General features: G+C 47.7%; 1 protein-coding gene across 5 annotated transcripts in view; it reads left to right on the forward strand.

Annotated features, from left to right (window-relative positions):
* Positions 1-1,690: 1,690 nt before the first annotated feature.
* LOC147459038 (uncharacterized) overlaps positions 1,691-20,241 on the forward strand; it is a 35,434-nt gene continuing 16,883 nt past the window's right edge. For 3 of the 5 annotated variants that reach the window (XM_086510411.1, XM_086510412.1, XM_086510413.1), the window contains exons 1-6: positions 1,691-2,344; positions 4,972-5,112; positions 5,318-5,473; positions 5,583-5,704; positions 5,780-5,911; positions 6,000-6,060. In XM_086510411.1, coding sequence (XP_086366537.1) covers positions 1,766-2,344; positions 4,972-5,112; positions 5,318-5,473; positions 5,583-5,704; positions 5,780-5,911; positions 6,000-6,060 — 1,191 coding nt within the window. In that variant the 5' untranslated portion in view covers positions 1,691-1,765. Of the gene's footprint in view, positions 2,345-3,284; positions 3,668-3,777; positions 4,511-4,628; positions 4,741-4,971; positions 5,113-5,317; positions 5,474-5,582; positions 5,705-5,779; positions 5,912-5,999; positions 6,061-6,575; positions 15,333-20,241 lie in introns of those variants that run through there. The other 2 variants (XM_086510414.1, XR_015187831.1) reach the window with 2 other exon arrangements.

A 20,241-nucleotide genomic window follows, 5' to 3' on the forward strand; every position in this document is an offset into this window, starting at 1 on the left:
TAATATTTGGATACTCTTGAAAATTGACACTTTCATGCTCACTATGGGTGTTATTCCCATGCATCCAAAACTCACAAAAAGGAGTGTGACCTAATTTGGTGGAGCTCATAAATATGTTGCACATGCAAATTTTGCATACATGATATGGTAAAATCCTCATGCATAAGATTCATAAAAAGAGTGTAAGACTAGATCATATCTAGTACACTACACTCAACTTGTTTGCATGCTACTTATCTGGTCATCCTTCACATACATACCATGATCAAAGTCACATGCACAAGATTTAGATGAGGGAGTGTAAGATACAATAGGAAAACTGAATGGTAATGTCATCTTGTAGCATTATCAACCTTGCAAAGTCGACTTGTGGAAAGATGGCATAGATTTTTCTTCTAATCAACCTTCAAGATGAACAAGGGGGGAGAGAGAGGGAGAGACAAAGACCTTCAAAAAATAAAGGGGAATACTTTTGATACCATGCAACACCCTTTTGAATGACATAATACTTTGCCCCACACTCTAACACATGCCAATCACTTTTCTTTTTAATGCGAAAAAGGAACCACACATTAACCCTCCTCACTATATCACACGAAGGGTACATCTAAGTGGAGCCTTGGGATCAATGGTTCCCATTGGCCACACAAAAAATGGGGCAAGAATCGCCATTAGATTGAGGCGCATGAACATAGGCCAAAAAATAAAAGTCGGCCATCAATGCTCGGCAAAACGGGGCGCTGTTGGTGGCGTGTCAGAATGAGAGGAGGGGAGCACAACCCATTTATTAAAGAATATAAAGATTTCTTTAGAGTATTCTACCATGCTAGAAAAATGGTGTAATGATTGGTATTGACATTGCCATCGTACGTGCCTTGGAGCTCGAATCCCTTTTTGTAGCAACTTAGAATTTTTTCTAAGTCCTTTTACTTGGAAATTTTTGTAGCAACATCTATGGCTGGCTAATGGAGGCATCTAAGACATACCACTGAAAACATAGGCATATGAGCACATCCATGGGCCATCCATAAAAACTCGAGCACCCCCATGGCACATCATGACACATTCATGGCATGCCAAAAAAACTTGGGCACATCCAAAACAAGCAAAATGTAGGTATTGAACCCATAACATATTAAATAGGAGGCAAGAGTACCACTATGACTTGAAGCTGGAAAAAAGCCATATATTCAATAGCTAATGTATTTTGGCATGTCTCCTAGTTCCACCAACATGCCACATCAGCCTAGAAATTTTTAGGGCCCGCGTTTTTTTTCCTCGTTATTGTGCCTTGATCCAAAGGCCAAGATTACCCCGTTTTTTGTGTGGCCAATGGGCGCAGCCATTGATCCCAAGGCTCCCACTTAGATGTACCCACCGGTTTACTTTTAAAAAAAATGCATTTTTAAGGCGCAATTGGATCAGTAATAATCGTCATTTCCCAATCGTGTGTCGTGGAGGAGCACACACACCCACACACATTCTCCCTGTTCATGCACAATTAATTGGCAATGATACCTTTGATAATGGTAACCGTTTGCGAGGATTGAACCCAAGGCATAACCCCACAAAATCCTTCATTTCCCAAAACACACCCACTCATAGTCTCCCCGTTCATGCATACCTTTGAATGCACAAGCGCGAATTAGTTGGTGGTGACGCCTAAGTACGCGGATTGAACCAAAGGCATGGCTCCGCAGGGGACACTGTTCATGCATACCTCTAGGCTCTAAGTACGCGGATTGAACCAAAGGCACGGCTCTTGATGGTTAGTGCTCGTCCGTTTAGATATTTTCTAGCACCTGGTTTTAAGCTCAATCATCTGCCACCGGCGGGTTTTAGCTCAATCGCCATTGCCATTTGGGTGCAAAATATGACGAAGCTCAGCGTGGCTTGTCCCCGGCCCGCCGCTGTTGCATCAATTCTTCTGCACACACATGCTTACTCTCCTCGAGCGACCAGAAATGTGTTGCTCACAACGAGGCCGAAGAGGTGCTGGAAATCGTCGCGTATGTCTTGGCTAGCTCGCACACCGTCAAACCCACAATGCAGAAAGCGCCAATTTTTCATGTGTGCGTGCTCCAACGCACAACCCCCTGCAATTCCTGCAGCCCAACAAGCAGAAAACAACAAGTGGGCGGATGCCCTTTCCTTTGCTACAAGCTTGTACCCCGTGTATATCACGGCGGGTGGCATCCTGGCTTTCACATACCCCTCTGCTTTCTCATGGTTCGTCTCACGCGGCCCTTCCTCTTACAGTCTCGCTTTGGCCACCGTCATGCTCGCCATGGGCCTCTCCCTTAGCCTTGAAGAGCTCTTTGATGTCATCACCAACCCATTTCAGGTACTCTTATCTTTAACACATGAAGTTTTGGATTATTCAAAATCATGGAGCAGCTAGGTATCTCCTCTGCAGAAGCTCATTCAAAATGTCTAAAACTTCTTATGTCTGCTTCTGCTTATCTAAGTTGCTCATTCAAAATGTGCTGTGGAGTTGTTTGTAAGAAGATGTCACAAGCACTAAACTCATGCATGGTTATGCGTATGGTTGCTGAGGCAAATGTTTGTATGGTGTGCCACAAGTACACGCCCAAACTCAATGGGTGAAGAAAGAGGTTACAATTTCATTTTTTGTCAATGTGGGCAAAGGGCCGCACATGTTGATAGTGGAATTGGACAACTTTGCACAGTGCACGGCACACACAATTTGACTTTTATCTTCTGTTATTTGCTTGAGAGAAATATTTACGTGTATGGTTTAGCTACCACACTTCATCTTACTTCCCTACCTGTATGTCAATGCCATATGGGCTATGAGCTTATATTTGTCTCACACATTATAGCTTGAGGCAGGGTTAACTATGCATTTTTTCCAGCCTTGACCTGAACCAATGCTGCGAATTGATGTATATCACTGCCAGCATGTTTAAGTGCAGGAAAGAGGATTGTTGACACATGTACTAGTACTTCAAAAAAGGAGGCTTGTTTCTCCTTTGTATGATTCTTCTCTTTAAGCCTTTTAAAAAGGCCTTGATCTGTATCAATGTAGCACAGTGATTCAAGTGTATCAGCATATTAAAGAGCTTGATAGACATGTATACACGTTATGCAAGCTTCAAAGCTTGAAGCCTATGATGGACTTGGGATTCATGCCAATACAAACAAACCTCTGCATGGTGTCATCTATGTCGGTACTGTACACCTGCTATTGCGGTGCCCCTCTGGCAGCGCTACACAAAGGTCTGCAATGCTACACTGAACTCCCTCTGCCTTTACCAGAGCTGCTGAAGCTGCATGCATTGATTGGAGGTACCACCCAATAATTACAAAGCTGATCGGCTGGCTTCTGTGACGAGCGGAAGCGATTGTCTGCCCAGAAACCTTCTACCTGCAGATGAGTATCAAAACGCAAGAGAAGAGAGAGACTGTTGAAGTTGCTTTTCTTTATTATTGCTGTATGTACATGTGTTACAGGGGCAACCTAAACTACATGCTGTGATGGAGATGGATGATGCTGCATGTTATGTGTGTGCAAGAAGCTAACGCTATTGCATGACTGTTGGCCGCAAGGACCCTGCTGTGACCATCTGCCCTGACCTGTAGCAATGGCAGAAGATGGATAAATGAACGCCTGCTGTCCTTTAAATATTCCTCCATATGGCAAACTGTACGACAGCTGAATTTTGGATAATTCATTTAATTGGCGTTTTTCTGACTGCTGGCTGGCCAAAAATAGCATTAAACATGCTCTTAATGCTGAATTAGTTGCTGCTGCAGAATGTTATGTCCACGTGACCGATGTCACTTGGCACGTGACATCCCCCTCGAATAATCTTGAAGAAGGGGTTCTGCATCTAACTCCATGCTGAATTCTTTCTTCAACTTCCTGAATGATCTTCTCTGACATGATGTGAGTCCTTGAATGCTGGAGAATGTGGATTCCCTCTGCCGCTGCTGAGCCTCCCCTTGTGGCATCCTGGATATGTCCTGTGACGCTCCCGTCCTGTGACACTCCTCCACGGTCAGCTATTGAATTGGCTTCCTGGATACCCTTGCCTCGATCACGATCACGATCTCCAATGAATGTGGACTGCTCCTGCTGCTCCAGAAAGAATGATCCTCTGCAGCTACTTGATCTGGACTCTTTGATACTTGATGTAGCAGTGTAGGCGTGTGGCTCTGATACCAATGTGATGAGCGGAAGCGATTGTCTGCCCAGAAACCTTCTACCTGCAGATGAGTATCAAAACGCAAGAGAAGAGAGAGACTGTTGAAGTTGCTTTTCTTTATTATTGCTGTATGTACATGTGTTACAGGGGCAACCTAAACTACATGCTGTGATGGCGATGGATGATGCTGCATGTTATGTGTGTGCAAGAAGCTAATGCTAATGCATGACTGTTGGCCGTAAGGACCCTGCTGTGACCATCTGCCCTGCCCTGTAGCAATTGCAGAAGATGGATAAAATGAACGCCTGCTGTCCTTTAAATATTCCTCCATATGGCAATCTGTACGACAGCTGAATTTTGGATAATTCATTTAATTGGCGTTTTTCTGACTGCCTGCTGGCTGGCCAAAAATAGCATATTTTAAACATGCTCTTAATGCTGAATTAGTTGCTGCTGCAGAATGTTATGTCCACGTGACCGATGTCACTTGGCACGTGACAGCTTCTCTCCTGGTTACTTGTGGCAAGCAAGAATTTATCTGAAGTTCTACCCAGCCTCCTGGCTACGCCAGGTGACTTGTTATGCAAAATTTAATCATCTGCTATAGAAGGAGATCAAGCACTTGGATTCTTGATTACTAGTCAGACCTAACGATTAAACTTACATGATTGTTACAGCATAGTGAAACCTTTATATTACAAGTTGATGCTTGCCATGACTGTTTTTCCTGGTGCCTTGTTTATTCTAAAAGATATGCCTTGGTTGATCTGCTATATCCTGTCTTCTGGCATTGGATTTGCAGCTGCTTTTTGGTTGTGCAGCTCAATATACAATAATGCCTCTGCTTGGAGCTGCCATAAGTAAAGCACTGGGATTGTCTGCCAACTTATCTGCGGGTATCATCCTATTAGGATGCTGCCCAGGTGGTATCGCATCCAATGTGGTAAGCTTGCAGCCATTGGGCTCCTTGTTTTGAAGATGGGCAAGAAGGTGCTCTTGAAGTCATGACAGACACATTTCTTCAGTTAGTCAGAAAATCTTGAACTTCTCTTTGACTGTATCATCATCTAAGGGATAGCTAATGTGAAACAGTAAACTTTACATTGTTACCAGAGGTTGAACTGCTACAGGGATGGAAACTTATGCAGGTCACGTACATAGCACGCGGTGACGTGCCCCTCTCTGTAGTCATGACGATTTGTACCACATTTGCTGCTGTTTTTGCCACTCCTATTTTGACACAGTTGCTTGCTGGGGCCTATGTGCCAGTTGATGCAGCAGGCCTTGCAATCAGCACACTGCAGGTGTGGCTACTTTTGCATTTACCTTGTTTTGCATACGTAATGTAGTCTGTTCTTTGATTTCCTATGCCGTTTTGTTTGCTCTAAAAATATCACTTTTGCATATGGTCAGGTAGTTCTTGCACCTGTAGTCTTGGGAGCATGCATGCAAAGTGCCTTTCCCAAGGTTGTGGCTAAGATCATTCTGTTTTCTCCTCTGACTGCAGTCTCAATTTCCTCACTGCTATCATCCAGGTGACTTTTCAGGTGCAAAAATCTGGAATACCCCAGGTTTTTACGCGTCTTTAATTTGAATGGGTTGACTTGCAGTGTGTTCTCGGAAAATGTTGGACTTTTAGGTAGCATAGCTGAGCAATCAGCCCTTTTATCCACAAGTACCCCAGCCCTGCTTCTTGTGGCTCAAGCTGTATTGCTGCTGCATGCTGGTGGTTTTCTGCTTGGGTGAGCGTTTTGTAGTAATACTGACAAACACTGCTATAAGTATCTGGTTGGCATACTGAACCTTTGGCTTTGGAAACCTTGTTGGCAGGTATTTTGTTTCTGTAGTTGTGAGACTTGAGGTGGCCCAACGACGAGCTGTTTCGATAGAAGTAATTAAACTTCATTCTCATGCCTCTGGATGAATGTCATTGTTGAGCTTGGAGCTGTTTGGGTGTTGGAAAACTGAATATGGTGTTTTCGCCACCTGAATTATTCTCGACTCTTCTGCTTGGTTTTCCATCTTGGTTCTTGAACAAGGGTTTTGTTTTTCTCTTCGCGCTGTTGCTGTTCGGCCGCACAGGTGCTCAGGGCAGGGTGTGGGCTGCCTTGCTTGGGGGAATTGGGGGTGTGGGTTGGGGATGGGAGTGTGTGTTGTGTGTGTGTGTGGGGGGTGGGTGTGTGTTTAGGGTTGGGGGTGTGGGTGTGTGGGATGGGCATTTTTGGGTTTAGGTTTGGTTTGGGGTCATGGGGGTGTGGTGTGGGTAGCTTGTCAGCTCTCCGAGTCGCAGAGAGTCGGGTCTTCGAGGTTGTCCTCCTTGGTCGGGGTATCTTAAGATCAATCCTCTCTGATGACCGAGCTGCTCTTGGCATTCTGGAGCGCTCTCCCGTCATTGTTGATTCATAGGTCATCGTCCTCTGGCCCTGGTACCTAGAGTTCAGCGTTCAGGACTTCGAGTCCCACTTCGATATCTTGCGGTTTCCAGTGACTGTCGGCTTCCTTGGTCTGCTGTTTCAGTTCCGGCACCTTATCACATCAGTTGCTGCTCGGATAGGCACGGTGATTCCAGGTTCCTTGGTTACGGGAGTCGGTACTTCGCATTTTCCGAGGTCGCCAAGGGGGGGACCTGCAGCCTGGTTCAATGGCTTAGCACTTTTGGCCGACACCCTTCCCTCTTCTCCCTTTGGTAGAGGAGGATGCAGCTATGGAGGAGCCTTGTCTTTCGTTGGTGGCGGCTTCTCCATAGGAGGCATTGCCGACTTTTCCGCTTCCTCACCCAGAGGTGGAGATATAGGTGGCAGTCCCTCTCCCGGAGCTACTAGAGCTTCCACCTCGCCCTCCATTGTTGACTTCCTCTTCTCAGGCGATGATTTCCACGGCCCCTCCCCCTGATCTTTCCTGTGTTGGGAGAATGGTTTCCCATGCTCTCATGGACAGTGCTCCCCCTTCTTGGAGGTTCAACCTTGCAGATGCCAGTGTTGATGAGCTGGGCCCAATAGAGGTCCGGGTTTACCTTCTGCGTCATCACCGCCGAGCCCTACTGGGCAACACTCACAGTCGCTCTCCTTTCCTCTCTTTTCTCCTTCCATTTTGTGGAGAGGAGGAATGCTCTGATGATTCTGTGCTAGCATTCACTTATTCGCACCTTCAGTTGCATGTGGCTTCATGGACGAGTGCACATCCTTGCGTCTTCTCACACGCTCAGCCTGCCGAGTGTATTGGCAAGGTGAGATGGCTAGACTCCTCACAAAGATTTTGCTTACCTGTGGTTCTAGGCTCCCATCTTACAGGAGTGGAAGTCCAAGTCGATTTCCAAGGCCGTCCACTTGCTTCCACTTGGAGCAGATATCCTTGACGTCTTGGCATGGCTGCACGATGCCAAGTGTCAACGCAATTAGAGCATGTATGCACTATGTGGTCTCTTTGAGATGTATGCGGATTGTGGATAATCTTGTTATTGATGGATTTGCACATTGTCGCTTGGAACATAAATGGGTTTCAGAGTGGAACTCAGAAGCTCTTATTGCGCCAGGACCTACATAGACATGTAGTTGGCGATGTGGACATTCTTTTTGTGGAGGAGCACAACCTTTCGCTTGTTGATACTCAGTCATGTGGAAAGTTGCTTCTTGGCACTTCTTGCACTTTTCGGGAGCCTATGATTGGGGCAATGTCCTGCAGTGGTGGTGTTGCGATCTCGTGGGTCCGAGGTGGACTTCTTGCATTCGTGACCATGGGACATTGGTGGCAGGCAGATGCATGTGGCTATCTATGCAGATTCAGAATCAGCTTATTGGTTTTTTGACGGTCTATGCGCCTGTTGATCCTAGGTAGAGGGCTGAGTTTTGGTAAGAGATTGTTGATGTATTGCCGGTTGTGGACTCTTGGATTGTAGGAGGGGACTTTAATAATCTATGCAGCCCCCCCGATTTTCGTGCTGACTCACCTCTTCCCTTGTCGAAGATTGCATCTATGGAGATTGATGTTTGGGACAGTTTTGTGTTTGCTCTTAGACTGTTTGATGCTTGGCACGAGCCAATGTTTCTTCACTCTACAGGCACTTTGGAGTACTCTTGGGGCTTCAAGCGTCAGGGTGGTAGACTTCTTGAGCGGTTGGATCGGTTCTAGACAGGTGCTTGGGCAACTACATTTGGTGGCTCAATGACGATTTGGCTAGGCGCGGTTCTTTCCAACCATGCTCTTGTTTCTCTTTGTCTCATTGCTTAGAGACCAGCTCCTTTGTGTCAAGGATGCCGTATCCGGGATTCCATTTTGACTTTCACATCTCTTCATGTTCTAGATTTATGGACATTACCATCAGAGGGTGTTCCTATGGATGATGCTCAGTTCTTGGCAGATCGTATTATAGCCTCGAGTGAGTCTTGCCGTTTGTTTGGAGTGGTGAGAAGAAGATCCTTGCAGGCCATGAGTAGGGACTTCATTCTCGCCTTGCATCTATTCACCGTATGCAGCAAGACCACCTGCCAAATTCTTTCCTGATGCATGAGGTGATGCACGCCTCACAAGAGCTCTCGTTGGTCTTAGAGAGGAGAGCTGAGTTCACTTACCATGCTTCGGTGTTGCAGTGGATCGCCAAAGCAGATATGATGAACAAAGACTTTTTCTCTACATTTAAAGAGCGTCCCATGGGAACATGTCTTCGAGCGAATAGGCATTCAGATGGTGAGCTATACACAAAGCCAGATGAGGTTCTATCATTGGCCACAGACTATTTTGAGGCACTATTTATGCTAGATGCGTGCACTTTAGAGATTGTAGCAGCTCGTTAGGAGGTTTGGTCACATATGTGTCCAATTGTCACGTCAATCATGGCCACTGTTCTTATGCACCCATTCACAGACACTGAGTGGCATGCTGCAGTCGTTGCTATGGATGCTTCCTCTTGCCCTGGGGATGATGGACTCACTCGCCAGTTCTTTTTAGAATATTGGGATGTTTTGCCTGACCCTTTACTTCGGGGTTTGGAGCATATTTTTGATTCTGGAAGTATGCCCACGTCTATGTGCTCTAGCGTGATTGCTCTCATCCCCAAAGGGGGGGATTTGACCTTGCTCAGATAGTAGCGTCCTATTACTCTTTTGCCTTTGGTCTATAAGATCCTGGCAAGATTGATTTCAACTTGGTTGCAACCTATGATGGCTTCTCTTATTCATGGTTCACAGATAGCTTTCGTGCAGGATCGATGCATTCTAGATAATGTCTTTACCTTCTACTCGGCGGCGGAGTACGCCAAATCCTCCTCGCAGTATGTGCCAGTGCTACTTTTAGACTTTGAGAAGGCATATGACAGAGCTGATTGGGATTTCTTGGAGGGGACTATGGCCAGGATGGGCTTTCCTTGCAGCTGGATTAGAGGCATTTCAACTCTTTATTGGTTGCCACTAGTGCGGTCACTACTGGAGGATTTCTGGTTGCCACTTTACTCTTGGCCGTTCCGTGCGGCAGGGCTGCCCTCTTGCGCCTTATTTGTTTCTTCTGTTTGCAGAGGCCCTCTCAACATTCTTGTGCTCTCAGTCCCTCGCAGTTCATGGGCTTCGGTTAACCACCTATGCAGGCAGGGGAGTAGATAGAGTTATTGGATTCCGAGTATGCGGATGACACAATGCTTGTCACTGCTTTTTCTAGGGCAGCCTTAGATCATGTTAGAGGTCTGATTGACACTTTCTGTATTGCTAGTGGAGCGAGTGTCAATTGGAACAAATCATCTGGGATTCTCATTGGCACAGAGGCTCAGTGCTCCTGGGGCTTAGCTGATGGTTTCACTTGGTTGCAGCTAGGGCAGACTTGCCGTTATTTGGGATTTCATATTGGTCTTGATGTGACTCCAAAGTAGCAGTTCACCCTGGTTCTTGAGTCCATCCGCAAGAAGCTATGCCATTGGTCTGCATGCCATTTATCTCTTGCGGGGAGAGCTTTGTGGTGAACCAGGTTTTGCATGCTACTGCTTGGCACATTGCCTCTTGTTGGATGCTTCACCCTGGTATGATTTCGCGGTTGAGGCGCTTGGTGCGCATTTACTTAAGGTATGGCTCTGATGGTACTCAGGACACTCGGGCGAGAGTAGCCTAGCCTGGCACACTTGCATTTTACCTCGTGAGGAGGGAGGATTGGGCATCATTGATCTAGAGATGTAAAGTAGAGCATTGATATCCAAGTGTTTCATCCAAGGGTTATTTCGTGGGAATGAGCCTTGGAAGACCTTCCTTCGCTCTGTGGTTCTTCGATCGGTCCCTCTCGGGGGGGACTTGGACTCCATCCTAAAAATTCATTTTCTCCGATGCTGCTTTACGTCTTCCTTCCTCTCAGTTCCTCCGCTCTGTACTGGGAGAGTGGTAGACGCTTCGGAGGAGCCTGATTTAGAGACAGCCGACAGAGGCAGCCTTCCTCTGGAACCCCAGGGTTCGAGATGAGGAGGGTCGTCAGTTGGGCTTACGCACGCACGTGGATTGGGCAGCTTGGGACCGTGGCCCAGCCACCTCTCTACAGTCTTGGTCGGATGCCATATGCTTGGATGCTGATTTCATTGCGATGCATTTTGTGATTCACAGAGGTGTAAGGGCTCGCATTTTAGAGATTGATGCTGCTATATCCCTAGATTGGATTTGTGCTGCTACCTCTCAGTTGCCAGAGACCTTGACCTTTGAGTCAGGTTGGTGGGGGCTCTTTATACCAGCTCAGGCTACCCCTTCCATGGCTAGGACGGCGGATTGTTTTTTCACGGTGTTGCAGGACTTTCGACTGGTCCACATGGTGTGCACTTCTTCCTTTGGTTCCGTTACATGGCAGCACATTAGGATTGTTGGTGGCAAAGGGAAAGTGCACAAGGTTGATCCCGAGATACACCTTTCCGAGTCTTTGGACTCTTTGGATTTGGGAGGGGAAGTCTCTTGCTCAGTTAGATTGGGATCCAGGAGAGTGGCTATGGCCAGCTGTATGTCATTCGGATCTAGCAGTGTCCTTCTTCGAGTACTCTGTGCGTATTGGTAGAGCCATCTACATATGACATGAGTATATCAAGCCTACTCGACTGCAATTTTGGCTACACATGCAAGACTCTCTCATGCTTTTCTACAGCGCTTCTGGAGATTCATTTGGGCAGCCCGCCTCAGTCGCAGGATTATGTATTTCATGTGGATGCTTGCGCATGGGGGTTTGGCAGTTGGCACTTGGTCGGCCAGGATGGGACATGACCCCACTTGCATTCGTTGCACAAATCATGTGCCCGAGTCCTCTCGACATTGTCTTTGGATTTGTACCGATGCTCAATTGATTTGGTGAGCTGTTTGCGCTTTGCTTTCTTGGATTGGAGTATGTCAGGACTTAGTGACATGGGGGGACTGTTGCGTGGCTTCTTCAGTTCGAGGGTCCGCATCTCTTCTTTGAGGGAATGGATTCGGACTCAGTTTTCAGGCTCGACATTGGCACTTATCATCGGGGCAGCTTGGACATGATTCCTACAGCAGTCGGGGATACTCCATATCAGCCTATAGAGCCCATTTTCTCTACGGTTGCGTGCATCACCCTGTGGAGTATCTGGAAGGCGAGATGCCTTCATGTTCTCAACAATCAACATTTGACAGTGGCTGACACTCTGCTTGTTATTTGTGCGTTATTTGGTAAGAGCTTGTCCACTCCTTGCGGAGCCAGTGGGATGCTTCTCAGGGTGACTCTAGGGCGGCAGAGCAGAGACGATTTGAGTTTTTGCGTACATGGGGGTGGTCACCTATGTTTTTCCACATCTCTAGTGGAGTTATGCTCTGGCACTATGCTGTTCCAGAGTGGTTCATTCTTCACTCTTCGCATCAGCCTCCTTGAGGTTCCTAGTTTGTATATAGCTTTGTGTGACAAGCGGAAGCGGTGAGATGCCCAGAACCTTCTTTACTTGCATGTTAGTACCAAAACATAGAGAGAAATACTTGTTGAAGACTTGCGTTAGCTTTATCTGTACATGGTTTACAATGTTGCATGTAACCTACATGCTGTGAATGCTTGCATGCTATGTGCGTAAATTGTGGCCCTAAGGACCCTACTGTGACCCTGCCCTCACCCTAGAGGCGTGGCACAAAATGATGAAATGAGTGCCAGCGCTGCACTTAAATACCCCTCCATGTTGCTGGTCTGCCAACTGTACGCCAGCATGATGGAATAATTTATTTAAATGTGAAATTAAAGCTTTGCTGGCTGGGAAAAATAGTGGATAAATCATGTGATTTATCTGATGGTTTTACTGCTGAGTTAGCTGCTGGAACAATGTTCATGGGACCAAAATGTATTGGTCACGTGACATCCCCCCCGACTAATCTTGAAGAAGGGATTTCAGCTTCCTACTCCTGCTCAACTGAATTTCTTTCTTCAACTTTCTGACTTGATCTTCTCTGGAATGTGAGTCCTGGAATGTTGGAATTCTGATGGATCCCCTCTGCCGCTGCTGAGCCTCCCCTTGTGGTATCCTGGCTATGTCCTGTGACACTCCCCCACGGTCAGCTACTGAATTGGCAGGATCGGCAGATCTCTGCCCTCGATCACGATCACGATCTCCAATGATGACTGCTCCTGCTGCTCCAGACATCTCCTTTGCAACTACTGATCTGGACACTTGATACTTGTATGGGAGTGTAGACCTGAGGCTCTGATACCAATGTGACGAGCGGAAGCGATGAGATGCCCAGAACCTTCTAGTTGCATGTTCGTACCAAAACACAGAGAGAAATAATTGTTGAAGACTTGCGTTAGCTTTATCTGTACATGGTTTACAATGTTGCATGTAACCTACATGCTGTGAATGGATGGGAAATGCTTGCATGCTATGTGCATAAACTGTGGCCCTAAGGACCCTACTGTGACCCTGCCCTCACCCTAGAGGCGTGGCACAGATTTTTGAAATGTCTGCCAGCGCTGCACTTAAATACCCCTCCATGTTGCTGGTCCGGGCAATTGTACGACAGCATGATGGAATAATTTATTTAAATGCGAAATTAAAGCTTTGCTGGCTGGGAAAAATAGTGGATTTATCTGATGGTTTTACAGTTGAGTCAGCTGCTGGAACAATGTTCATGGGACCATAATGTATTGGTCACATACACTTTGTTTCGGTGAGTACTACCATAGTGCTAGGCATTTTGCGGCCTATGGGATCACAGTACGCTATTATATAGCCCTGGTTACTCCGAGAGAGAGAAATGAAAATGAAATGTTATATTAACGTCTTCAAAAGGCCACAATGACCTATGAGACCTGAAAGTTACAAAGTGGTGGATCTGATACAAAGTCAGAGTAACAAAATAACCTAACAACAGTACAAAACAAAGATATATACTATGGGGTCCTAAGTTGGTCGATGTGAGCCAGGCAAAAAACTAAGCAGAATAATGGGCGGCTTGTTGGGATAGCTAAATCACAAGAGATCTAGCATCGGTCGTTGGCGAATCTCATCAATTTCCTCCATGGTTAGTAGTCTGACCGGACGTCTTGTATGCCTGGCCAGCGTGCTCCGAATTTTCTATCGTAGCCTTCGTCGATGCTGTGTAGTTCTTCGCAGTCGCGGGCGCCTGGATTTCCCCAGTTCAATTGCTCGGTCAATCAGTGTGCCTCTGGTGTGAGACGGGGGGGAGTTCTGCTGTGGGAGTGGCTGATGAGCTTGGTGATCTCTGACTGTGTAAGAGTGAGAGATGGTGCATCCAATGAGTACTGGAAAGGTGGCAGCCTGTCTATGCTGAACCCATGTGCCTGAAACCATGATGTCATCTACCCATACCAGCATGTTGTATGTCCTTGTATGGCTAGCTGTCGAGAGGATTCAAGTGCTATGCGAGCATATCTGTCTCGAGGAAGTGTCCATGTGCGGTTTATGAAGGAGACTGATCTGGTGAGCGCTCCACCACAAGTGGGGGAGCCGCTAGCTCTGCTCGCATAATGGCCCGTGGTACTGACGCCTTGGCTCTAATGAGCCGCGAGATCATAGAGACGAGAGGTTTCTCCATGTTCCCCCATCCGTCTGAGCGATCCGGCCTCCCGTGGTGATCGAGTGAAGGTCCCTATATCTCGGTTCCATAGAGCAATGCTGAAGCCACCAAGGTGTCAAAGAGCCAGAGCTTCGTCCGAGGCTCCTGAAATTGAACCTGCGAACACATCCTCTCCAATCTACCCAATGCTGCGTGGGCTCTAGTAATTCTGGTCTCTGCTGCTCTTCTGAGTGAGAGTGCAGGTCCGCTAAAAACCACTCCAAGGTAAGTGTAAGCGTGTGTGTACTCCATAGTCTCATGGCTGTATGTGAATGTAGGTGCTGACCTCCTGATCCACTGTGGGGTGGTATTAAACACCATAACCTTGGTTTTACCCAGGTTGACAGACAACCCACTTTCGTGGGCAAACGTATGCAAAGCATCCAATTGATGTTGCAACATCCAATTGACGTTGCATTCCTTCTGGGGATTCGGAGATCAACACTATGTCATCAGCATATAGCAAAAGTGGAATCCATGTCCCTGCCAACTGAGCACCTTTATCCCCATCGCTGTCAATGTAGTCAGAGACCTCATCCACATACATACCGAAAAGAGTAGGAGAGAGCGGGCAGCCCTGCTTCACCCCAATAGTGGAGTAAAGCGGTGTAGAAAGTCCCTCCGGGGTGCCTACATGCCCTACTACTGATCTGTACAATGCCATGATCCCCCAAATGAGTTCTGTGGGTACTCCCATTTCCTGTAGTCTGCGCATCTGTCTAGTTGTGGGTACTGTGTCGAAAGCTTTGCGGAAGTCCACAAAGCTACAATAGATCCGTCTCCCATGAGATCTGCCTTCTTCGATGATGGCCCTGAGTGTTAGGATATGGTCAAGAGTAGAGAAGCCTCTCCTGAATCCTGCCTGCCTAGTTGCACGTATTCCTTCCCTCTCTGCCCATCTGCTCAGCTGTTGCTCCAGAATGGATGCATACAACCGTGCCAGTGTGTGCCCAATAATAATAGTGCGATAATTCCCAGGCTCCATGGGGTCTCCTGATTTGAAGATAGGTACGATCGTAGATAGGCTTCAAGTGTCTGGTAGGTAGATATATAGATAGATAGATAGATAGAGAGAGAGAGAGAGAGAGAGAGAGAGAGAGAGAGAGAGAGAGAGAGAGAGAGAGAGAGAGAGAGAGAGAGAGAGAGAGACATAGTTGGCAGAGAGCCAGACTTTCGAGTATGGTTGGTGGGGTTTCTTTAGTGTTACTCATGTATCTCCCTCCATTGCTAGATCGGGAGATTGTTACTTCTTAGTGCTACAGGATTTTAGATTGGTTCATACAACGTGCACCTCTTCCTTTGGTTCTGGTTCTTGGTAGCGCGTTTGGGTGGTTGGGGCCAAAGGAAAAGTGCACAAAGTTGATCCTGAGATATAGATTACAGACATTAGCTTATGGACTCTATGGATTTGGGAGGGGAAGCCTCTGGCTCAGTTAGATTGGGACCCAGGAGAATGGTTATGGCCAGCTGTATGTCACTCGGATCCAGAGTACAGACATTAGCTTATGGACTTTATGGATTTGGGAGGGGAAGCCTTTGGCTCAGTTAGATTGGGACCTAGGAGAATGGTTATGGCCAGCTGTATGTCACTCGGATCAAGAGGTATCATTCTTCGAGTACTTGGTCCGTATTGGCAGAGCCATTTTGATTCGTCACTAGCACATTAGGCCTACTCGTCTGGCTGCATGCGAGTCTTTCTCATGCTTTTCTACAGCGCTTCCGGAGATTCACATGGTCCGATCGCATTAGTCGCATGATTATGTACTCTATGTGGATGCTTGCGCACGGGGAATTAGCGGTCGGCACTCAATCAGCTAGGATGGGACATGACCCTACTTGCATGCGTTGCATAGATCAGGTTGCGGAGTCCTCCCGTCATTGTCCTTGTATGGCTAACTGTCGAGAGGATTCAAGTGCTATGCGTGCATATCTGTCTCTAGGAAGTGCCCATGTGCGGTTTATGAAGGAGACTGATCTGGTGAGCGCCTCCACCACAAGTGGGGGAGCCGCTAGCTCTGCTCGCATAATGGCCCGTGGTACTGACGCCTTGGCTCTAATGAGCCTCGAGATCATAGAGACGAGAGGTTTCTCCATGTTCCCCCATCCGTCTGAGCGACCCGGCCTCCCGTGGTGATCTAGTGAAGGTCCCCATATCTCGGTTCCATAGAGCAATGCTGAAGCCACCAAGGTGTTAAAGAGCTAGAGCTTCATCCAGGGCTCCTGAAACTGAACCTGCGAACACATCCTCTCCAGTCTCCCCAAAGCTGCGTGGGGTCTAGTAAGTCTGGTCTCTACTGCTCTTCTGAGTGAGAATGCAGGTCCGCTAAAAACCACTCCAAGGTAAGTATAAGCGTCTGTGTACTCCACAGTTTCCTGGCCGTATGTGAATGTAGGTGCTGACCTCCTGATCCACTGTGGGGTGGTATTAAACACCATAACCTTGGTTTTACCGAGGTTGACAGACAAACCTCTTTCGTGGGCAAACGTATGCAAAGCATCCAATTGACGTTGCATTCTCTCTGGGGATTCGGAGATCAACACAATGTCATCAGCATATAACAGAGGTGGAATCCATGTCCCTGCCAACTGAACTCCTTTATCCCCATCGTTGTCAATCTAGTCAGAAACCTCATCCACATACATACCGAAAAGAGTAGGAGAGAGCGGGCAGCCCTGCTTCACCCCAATAGTGGAGTGAACGGGTGTAGAAAGTCCCTCCGGGGTGCGTACATGCCCTACTACTGATCTGTACAATGCCATGATCCCCCAAATGAGTTCTGTGGGTACTCCCATTTCCTGTAGTTTGCGCATCAGTCTAGCTGTGGGTACTGTGTCGAAAGCTTTGCGGAAGTCCACAAAGCTACAATAGATCCGTCTCCCATGAGATCTGCCTTCTTCGATGATGGCCTTGAGGGTTAGGATATGGTCAAGAGTAGAGAAGCCTCTCTTGAATCCTGCCATCCCAGTTGCACGTATCCCTTCCCTCTTTGCCCATCTACTCAGCTGTTGCTCCAAAATGGATGCATACAACCGTGCCAGTGTGTGCCCAATCATAATAGTGCGATAATTCCCAGGCTCCATGGGGTCTCCTGATTTGAAGATAGGTACGATCGTAGATAGGCTCCAAGAGTCTGGTAGGCCCTCACACATGGCCCGATTAAACATAACTGCTAGAAGCTCTGCTAGTAGGTCTTTGGCATGCATGAACTGCTCAACGACTAGGCCATCATGATCATATGCTCTCCCAGTCTTCATCTTGTCAATGGCTTTCTTCACCATCTCAGCGGTGAAAAAGACACATGCGTGTGGCCATGGATCGGGGGGGTTGGGGAGGGCCGGCTGCCCGGGTACTGTGTACAACGATGATGCGCACTGACCCCAGGTCTCCATGGAGGAAATAGCAGGGCGGGGGACTGCTCATGAAAGAGCCGCCACGCCTCACGCGAGTCCTGACTCAAGAATAGCTGATATAGATCCTGCTCGAGTCGAGCCAAAAAAGCCCTCTTCTTCCGCCGCACCAGACGTCGGAAGTCAATTTGTGACTATCTGTGAGTGACGTCCCCCAACAGCACCTCCCTCTGAAGTTTGGCTCTAGTCTGGCGGCACTCCTTATCGTACCAACTGTTCTGAGCCATGCTCCCTGATCGGCGGCTCTACTCAGGTTGGGTGTGAGGGTATGCTTCTGCTGCTGCCTCATGTAATGTCTGTGTCAGTATAGTAGTTAGCTCTTCCAGAGGTCGCCCCGGGTCCTCAGTGCATAGGCGTCTGTATATTCCGTCCATGTATACAGAATCCGTCTCTTGTGTGAATGTGTAGCGAGTAGGGGCTGCTACTTGTGGCCTGTGTGCTACACTGAACTGAAAGGAGATGGTCATCGACACCAGAGCATGATCCACTGCCACCCCGATCGGTTTGGGCTCAACTGTGAGATCGTGGATACTAGAGATGAGATTCGGCTGTGCCATGACATAGTCTACTGTGCTGGCTCCATGTCTGTGTGGGAAGCATGTAAAACCTCCCGAAACAGGAAATCTCTGTAGGCCGTTCAAGATGGCCAATCCATGTGCAGTACCCACGTCTATCAGGTGTCGCCCATACTCAGTACATTCCACATCGTGTGATAGTTTGGAAAGGCCCGTCTCTCCAACATCTAGCTCTCTTAGCATCTGCTCTGAAGTATCATAAAACACTGCTTGGTGATGGGCAGTCCTAGCATTGAAGTTCCCTAGGATGATAATGTCACCGTCCCTAGAGAACTCCCATATGTCATCATCCAAAATAGAGAAAGGGGAATGTGCTCTGGGTGATGCATAAATTGATGTACTCGGGGGAAAGTAGCAAATAGCTAGATAGAGGTATCTGCTTGTCTCTGCTTTCAGTCTCACCCACATGTACCTAGCCTGCTCGTCCCTGCGGGCTATGTGTATCAGTGGCCGAGATCCTCTCTAAATAACACTGCCACTCCCCCTGAGCCCCGCCCTCAGTGCTCTGAGCGTGTCTCCTGTCTGTAGGCTGTCTCCCACCTGTATCCACTGATGTGAGGCATGGATTGCCCTGGGGCCTGGTGTGTCTCAGAGTAAAAGATGATGTCTCTTCCAGTAAAGCTATCCTCAAAGGCACCCACATCAAGACGCATAGATCCATTGCAGTTCCAGGCAGCTACTTTGAGTGTGGTCCCATAAGTCTCGCACCGTCATGTGGAGCGTCGTTCTAGTATTACCACTTTTCCGTCTCGATAAAAAGGGATCTTGCCTTTTTCCCTTGCCGCTCTAATCTCCGGCATTACTTCCTGCATATGAGCGATCTGCGAGAGGGTGACATCATCCCCGAGAAAGATGCCAGTCTCTTTAAGAGTTGGTCTTTTCTTCAAGAATGACTTCTTTGCTTCCATGGTGGGAAAACGTAGGATGAGTGCTCTTTCTTTTGAGGTTTCTCCACTGCTCCCATTTTTCTTTATGTTGCCCACTCTCCATGCCCTCGTGTCTGTCGGCTCATGAATCCCCATCAGGGCTGTGAGTTCTTTTACTTCTTCGTCCACATTGCCTTTGTCTTTAAGATCGCAAATTCTCACATGTAAAGCGCGCACCCTCTCCTGTGCTCCTCCTCTATTGTCTGATTAATGATGTTGTTGGATGTGGGCGTGGGCGTTATCTCCTTGCCTTTTCCTTTCTTGGCCACCTTGATCCATTTCTCAGCTTCGTCCGCCTACTGTTGAGTTTTGGTAAGAACATCCACCCAAGAAGTCGTCATTTCTTTATGCTGCTCTTCTCCTTCTTTGAAGGCCCGTACTTGCTCCTTTATCGTGTTGATTTCGTCGATTACTGAGGGTTGCAGTTCGCCCTCGTCCAGTGTGTTTCTTGATCGTGCTTCGGTGAGCTCTTTCTTGAGTGACGCGATCTCTTCCTCTGGGGTCGTCACTCGGTCTTCCAGCGTGCTTATCTTGTTCTCTTGGGTCAGTACGCGTCCTTCAAGTATGTTTATTGTGCCCCAGAGGTTGTGGTTCATCTTGGTCATGATCTCCGTCATCTCCTCTTTGCATTTTTGAATGGCATCCTCTAGGGGATCGGCTTTATCGTTCATCTTCCTCATGCTTGATCGCCGTCCGCAAGGGAGTTAGGTGTACGTGTGCACCCACCCTAGCAGCGGGCGCGGCGGCTGGGAGTCACTGGATGTACGTGTGCACCCACACTGGCGGCGATCGCGACAAGTGGTGGAGCGCGAGGCGGTGTGGCCAGGTGCCCTCAATATGCTCAGTTGTATGTGCGTGGGTGTCTGGAAAACAAAAGTGAAGGAGAAGGGGGGGGGGGGGGGGGGGGGGGGGGTATAAATGAAATGAAATGTTATCTTAAAGTCTTCAAAAGGCCGTAATGACCTAGAAGGTCCGAAAGTTAGAGAGAGAGAGAGAGAGAGAGAGAGAGAGAGAGAGAGAGAGAGAGAGAGAGAGAGAGAGAGAGAGAGAGAGAGAGAGAGAGAGAGAGAGAGAGGCAGCACGGTAGAGAAAAGTTAAAGAACGATAGAGTTAAAAGCAGCACGATAGAGAAAAGTTAAAA

The sequence above is a fragment of the Adiantum capillus-veneris genome, chromosome 4, assembly GCF_014529385.1.
Source record: "Adiantum capillus-veneris isolate H3 chromosome 4, ASM1452938v2, whole genome shotgun sequence".
NCBI lineage: Eukaryota > Viridiplantae > Streptophyta > Polypodiopsida > Polypodiales > Pteridaceae > Adiantum > Adiantum capillus-veneris.